Source organism: Carex rostrata, chromosome 9 (assembly GCF_964058835.1).
Source record: "Carex rostrata chromosome 9, lpCarRost1.2, whole genome shotgun sequence".
NCBI classification, from domain to species: domain Eukaryota; kingdom Viridiplantae; phylum Streptophyta; class Magnoliopsida; order Poales; family Cyperaceae; genus Carex; species Carex rostrata.
The window spans coordinates 4275322-4282735 of record NC_135926.1 but is presented as its reverse complement, the minus strand read 5'-3'; the positions used below and the strand labels follow the sequence as shown (position 1 = coordinate 4282735).

The window sequence follows — 7414 nt, the reverse complement described above, 5'->3', positions numbered from 1 at the left end:
CTCGACTGAAGTTACGTACAGTGATGTGGTGGGCCAGCAATACATACATAATAGTTAATTCTGATGTTTTGTTTTTTCTATGCCGTAGCTCGAATTTTTAGAAGCACAAATGATAGACAAAAATTAATTGGGTGAAGGCCCATTCAAGAAGGCTCACGAGCCCATTAAAATGAATTTGGTCACAAACTAAAAAACCCGGTTTAATTTTAAGGAAATGAGAAATGATTACTTTGTCATCTCGAGTATTTCTTTCTGATACTCAGTTTCGTTCCACATGCAACAGCCATAGAGGTGAAAATGGTATGGATAATATCCAATATGTATTCAATCTGTATTCAAAAAATTAGATATAGATATCTGATGTCCGAATATCTGTGTGAATATGAATACTAATATAATTTTATGTTTCAATTATTTGTATTCAAATAGCAAATACATATTATAAAAAAATTATGTTATTCACAATTATAATTAGATAAATATTATAAACTTAGTATTTTTATATATTATTTTAATAAATATCCAATTCAATCTGTATCTTTATTCAGAAAATTAAAATAGAATATAGATATGATTTTATCACTGTGCACTCCGTATTCGCTCCGTTTTCACCCCTTTATACAGCCAAGATTATAAATTCTAGAAAGAAAATAAATTTATTCCGTAATGCTCCCCCTTCTTTATATATTTGCTTTTTTTTTTTTAGCTCAAGTCCTGATCCATGTGAACAAGGAAATTAACGATTAGTAATACTCTATTTTAAGAAATAATAGTAATACTCTCTAAAATTTTGAGATTACTTAAATATCTAGAACTAGTCCATTCGATTTAACATTGTAGTAACTTTTGAATTGGTATATATATTTTATTCTTTTGCTTCGAAATGCCAGTACGCCTATTTTGAATTGGGATATGCCTACATGCACAGAAATGAGAACACAACCCTGATTTCTTCCTTGAAAAATTAAAGCAATCTCTATTTTCCCTTTGCTGGCAACAAGGGATATCAGATATAATTATATATACATATTACCAAAATCATCAATGAAGTCAATACCAGTAATTCATAAAAAAAAAATACAAAATTAACATTTTTCTTAAAATCACACCTGATTTTCCAAACCCTAGCGGCCCCTGCCCCGACCCCGGCCTCGGCCTTGAACTGGATTATTCTCATCATCAATATTTTTCATGTTCATGCAATAATCGGCTATCTCTCTAAACCTCGGCACGCTCCTCAAATCAACCACTGTCCCATCTACTAGTGTAATTACAATATCGCCCCATTCTCCGATAAGCCGAGGCACCACCTTCACTTCCTTTACCGAACTGTACGGGAAATCAGACCTGTCTTGACCAGTGAATCCTGATATAACCGTAACCCGTTTGTTGGTGAACCGGTACCGAAGAAACAAAGCACGAGATACTGCAGCCAAGGTTAGAGGTAGCCAGAACAAAGTGAAACCTAGTAAGAGGTTGGCCACGAGGTCACCATAGTGGGCCCCACCATCGAAAAAGATTTGCTCCTGGTCTTCTACGTTGGTGGTACTCACGGAGGCGGTACTAGTGGTACGGATGGTTCGGGAGGAGGCGGATGCCAAAAGCTTGGTGCTTTTGAGTAGGGGGATGGGCGGGAAGAGAAATTTTGAATATACAGGGGGTTTTGTGTATAATGAGGATGGGTGAGGTGGCCGGAAAAGGGAGGTGGTGGCAGCAGGGGTGGTCATTTCTGTGGATTGTTTTTTTCGTTCCCTTTGTTTCTTCTTTCTTATTGTTTTTCTTTTTCTTTGGAGATGATTTGGATAAGATTTTGGTGAGATTTTGATTGGTAGAGCTGGAGAGGTCTAGTTTGAAAACAATGGAAGATGTTGTTATTATGTGGTAATAGTTCTATAGATGCCATAACGCCTTCGATGAAAATTAATTGGGCCCCTTTTCCAATTCAGGCTCATGCGCTTTCTTTGAGGAAATGAAATGATTTGTGAGTCATCTCAATCTGGCCTTGTTTTTTTTTTTTTGTACAAACCACGAATCCAATTGGTAACAAATGGGCTTAAAATTAGACCCTACATCTACAGCTCTTCAGGATCTTGGCCTAACACATATCAGAATTTTTCTGTCTTTTTTTATAATTCGTGAAATGACTCCAGGATGAGGGCATGAAGGATCACTTGATCTCCATCTTATCTTGATCTTTTTTAAATAATCTAAATAAACTAAAAAATATAAAATAAATTTATAACTACATGACTAAATATATAGCTAGAAGTACCAATCCATTTTTATGCAATTTAAGCACTATATGTTGATGCATTAAGAACCCATAATTTCGAATCATTGACAAATTCAAAATTATTTGGTAAACGATAAAAAGAAGTACGCCAAAATTTAAACTACATTTTCAATTTTTTTGAATAAAAGTAATCCAATTTTTGGATTTTAGATCGGAACTGTCCGATTCCAATTTGTCGCTTGAGATTATTTTGCTATTCGAATTCATCTCTCAGAATGTGTGCGCTCCACTTCGGATAGATTATCTTGGATTCGAATTCCCAATTTAAAACCCAATCTTTGAGTTACTTTCTCTTTTTCGAACATTCCAAACAAATTAAACAGAGATTGATAAAGTAATACATTAACATGTGTTTATTGTTAAAAAGAGATTTTAAATAATCTAAAGTAAATAGAGATTGTTTACTTTCTCTTTTTAGATGGTTCAGATTTACTGATTTTGTACCTATCTAAAAAAATAGTAAAAAAATTTCTAAAAATATAAAATTTGGTCTCCAAACATATTTTAGTATGGAGGTTAGGTTGAGCGGTTCGGATCGACTGTTTGAACTTTGAAAATGATGGAGAGAGATGGAGGCATGATGGAGGCACAAAAACATGGAGGCATTTGAACCCTCCTCTTATTACAATTAATGCACAGCACGTGGAAATCTAAGTTAGTTAAATCTTGCTATTCTAACCATGCATGCATCCATGTAAGGTGGTAGTTAGGAGGTGTAATTGCTTGGGTATATGTCTCTGTCTATAAGATAACAAGATATACGGCTTATTTTGCTTCTTTAAACATCAACGCACATGTCCGTTGTTACATTTATAAGACAAAGTCTTATTATTTATTTATTTGTTTGTTTAAACCCCAATGCACGTCCGTTGTTTACAGAACAAAAATGGTTAATTAACAGTGGGAACACTGTAATGAATTTATAATTAATTTGTGAAATTGCTTAGTACCGATTAATGTGGTTATTCAATTAAGCTCTTTGTTGAAAAAGAATTAACTACAAAAATAATTAAATATCGAAATTCTATTAGCTTGGAAAAATGTGGAAAAGGCAACTTTTTACCAATAATTGGGAAAATTGGTTATTTGTCACTCTAAAACCTTCAAATTTGAAAAATGTCATTCCGAAATTTAAAATTGTAATAATGTCACTCTAAACCTGATTGTAAATTATTGAAGTACCCATTAACCCTTCATTAAAAAAAAAAACTAATAACATGTTTCAGAAAAAATGACAGTCTTCTAATTGGTCGATTTCCGAGAGCAAATTAATGGGTCATTTCTCTACTTCTGATGCTTACACAAGTATATATATCTTAATGTCACTGTATAAGTATAAGTAGAGAAATAACTCATTTACACAAGTATATACCTAAATGTCAAATTATAATGACGTTTTTCTAAAGCGTTATATATATATATATATTTTAATGAAGGGTGAAATGGATATTTCAGAAACTTAAAATGAGGTTGAATAGAAAAGATATTAAAATGAGTAAATTTGTGAGTTTATGAAGTTTAGAAGGGTAAATATGATATTATAAATTTTAAAGGGGGAAATATGTAATTTCCAAGTTTTTGAGGGTATACATGGAATTTCCCCTTGATTTAATATATGGCTAAGACAATACTACTTTTCATGTGAAAAATCAGTTTGAGATTTGAATGATTTTTTTTTGTGAATAACTGAATATGAATATAAAAGGACTTGACTCTTATTCTTTCTAAAATAAAATAAAAATAAAGGACTGGTAACAATTTTTAGAATGTCATGAGCAATCGAGAAGATCATGTATAAAAGTTTAACAGATGAAAGTTTTCAAGTATTTTCAAGATAAATTGTTTATGATAACTAATTAGTTACCACAAATAGGAAATGCATATATATTTTTGTTTTATTGGGTCTCGACCTAATAGAGCATGAGACCCCATTAGCGCATCAATTAGTGATATTTAATAGCCTCTGATGTGCTTGTGATGCCCAAATCAACTTAGCTTTTGGAATTCCGATTTATAGAAGTTAGATAGCCGCTGACTTTAACTTCCATGTCATGTGAATCAACTTAGCAAAGATTCCTTCTAATTGTATTAAGTAATAATACTATCCTATAATAAAAATAATTTTTGCACAACTCTCCACCTGTGTCCACTTCCTTTTGAATCCAAATTCATACCTCCTGATTTTTTTGTTGGCGTTGTAACTATCCTTCATTAATTTAAAAGATTTGTACTTGTGAATTGTTTGCCCCGTGTAAAAAATGTGTTGCGCCATGTTGTGATTAATACGTTGTGATTTTAGTCTCGTGCTATATCATACTTTGATCAAGTTAATTTTTCACGTGCAGTGCTGTGCTATGATCAAAATGTTGTCAAGGAATGGTCATGGCATGCGAATGATCACGCCATGCCTAAGCGTGCCGTGATCAAACGTGCATCGCGTGACTTGCGCAACCATTTAATTGATCATAATTTAAGTTAGTTTATTCAAAATTCATCATTTGATCAATATTTAATTGTCATAATTACACGTGACTCACGTAACCACGTGTCGTGCCGTGCCGTGCCGTGACTAGAACCTTTCACGTGCCGTGACGAGCCGTGCCAAAGTTTCAAAAGATAATCATAACACGTGAATGATCACAACACAAAACACACAAGTCACGACACATAACTAATATGTGTGCTATTCTGTACCATAGCTGTGCTGTTCAGTGACGAAGCCGGTTCGCCGTACCATTTTTACCACTCTACCCCAGCTACTCCAGTTAATTTACTCCTAACGATCATTCAAATTTACCCATTGCCCTTATTTCACATAATAGGAGCGGTGTAAAAAAATTTAAATTACGAGGGGTAGCAACTATTATAATATGATTTTTAATGGTATGAATGAGATCAAAGAGTATTTGCATTGGAAAAATAAACAAAGTTTGAAATTTATAATTCATAGGGGTTATAGTCCTCCCCTAGTCCCCTTTTATTGTTTTGTTTTTTTAACCCAGCTCCTGTGGCATAGGTTATGTTGACTAATTTTTTACGATTTCTTTTCATATTTAGTATTGCTCCCAAACATAATAAATATGATCCATACACGATTTGGTCGTAGACTAAACAGTAAAATATGAGTTTTAAGCCTCATTTATTTCATAAAATATAATTTAGTCAAGCTGAACTAAAATAAAATAAGCGGACCTTCAGATCAACTTAAATTGGACTAAACTAATCCACCTCTTTTAAATTTTATTTGAGTATGAGCCTTAACTTTTCATTGTTTTTATTATTTTTAATCACTTTTTTTAAGAATTTAAAATAAACAATTACTTTTGTTTCCATTTAAGCATAAAGAAACTTATAATTTTATCAACATTTTTTAAAAATGACATAATTTTCTACATTAACAAACTATGCAATCTAAAAACTAAATAAATAATTTTTTTTTGAAATTGTACTACAACTATATAATTTTTTTATTCATCAACTCAACATATTTTTGACAAATAAATTAATTAAGCAAGATTCATTAAATGAAATATGCATCTCTAAGATATATAATTAATTTGTACATAACTCATTTTCTTATACAATTTATTTCAATCAAAATGAAAAAAAATAAAGAATAGTTTTATTATTGATATTATAATTTTGTAAGACAAAATAACTTGTAATATCAAAACATGCCTTAAGCCAACAAATTCTTACCAAACAAGGAATAGCTAAGTCAAAGTATAACTTTCGGCATCAGTCAAACATAAATAATTTAGATCGGTCTAAATTAGAATAATCAAGTTAGGGCCCATTAGCTTTAGTCCACAACCAAACACCACCATATAGAATTTACTCATGTGACATAACTCTATTGACGAGTGAACATGAAAAGAAATTATCTCGGGCTACAGTTAGTCGATCTCTTTCTATTTAGCACATAATTGTGCAAACACTGAGAGCTATCATTTGGTTTAGTGACGAGTTCAATATTATATGTATAGAAAGTCACAAGTTTGAAATCCGAATGAAGATATTCCTTATAGGGGCAGATCTAAGATTTTCATCGGAGGGGGCTATAAAAATAGCGGATCGAATTTAAATAGCTAATCATATTCAAACTTATTAGCTAATTGGGTAGTAGATAAGAAAAACAAAACAATGCTCCAATTTGTAATTTTTAATGCTATGACTTCTAATTCTAATTACAAATCTGAAGTTAAGGAATTTATTTTAATTTTAACTCAACTTACAAATTAGAATTTCATGCCTGGGGGGGTTGGGTTGTGCAAAAAAAAAAAAATTCAGGGAGAAGGCAAAGTTTATCCGAACTTATAAATATCCATAAATTTCAAAATCCAGGATAGTAGTTGCCGCCGGCTCCACTTGGGTCCGCCCTGTTTCCTTGTAGAAATTAAATAGTTGGATAACTTAACCTATAATTTTTACTAAAAAAATTATCTGAACCTATAAATCTTTATAAATTTCAAAATCCAGGATATATAGCAGTTGTTGCTCTGACTTCACTTGGATCCACCCTAAATTCTTATAGATATTAAATAATTGAGTGACTTGATCTGTAACTTTTACTAAAAAAATTAATACATTCTAGGTATAGCATACGATCTTTTTTTTTTTTTTTTTTTTTTTTTTTCTGGTCTCCCTGCTTTTTAATAATTAACCACTGTTAGAACGATCATATAAATATTATTAATTATCTGACTTGGGTTAGAATATTGCCACAAATTATATATCACTTAGGAAATCGTAATCGTTTGGAAAATGTAGGTAATAACTGAAATAGAAAAAAGAAAATCAATCCTACGGCGCGGCCAAGGTCCGTCCGTTTAAAAAAAAAAAAGAAAAAGAAAAAGAAAGTAGGAAATCAGAATTAATTTGGTGCCACTGATTGGAATGTGTTTTTTCCGTTCTTAATATTACAGACCAAACCTAACCTTTTTATAGTATTAGCAAGAAAACCCCAATTTTTAGAGTTTTTTTTAACCAAACTTTCCCGAGATATATTGCCGATAAATTCCATCCATTAAAAATATATGAGTCCGGCTATTGCTGTGACATTGGTGATATTAATTTATCACCAACTCCATAACTTATCGGATAGGCTTCAAACGACAAATC

At 31.8% G+C, this 7414-nt stretch overlaps 1 protein-coding gene across 1 annotated transcript; it reads right to left on the bottom strand.

Annotated features, from left to right (window-relative positions):
- Positions 1 to 948: 948 nt before the first annotated feature.
- LOC144559723 (NAD(P)-linked oxidoreductase superfamily protein) lies at positions 949 to 1854 on the bottom strand. The gene has a single exon (XM_078308833.1). The coding sequence runs from the start codon at positions 1725 to 1727 to the stop codon at positions 1125 to 1127; it is 603 nt and encodes a 200-aa protein (XP_078164959.1). The 5' UTR covers positions 1728 to 1854; the 3' UTR covers positions 949 to 1124.
- Positions 1855 to 7414: the final 5560 nt, after the last annotated feature.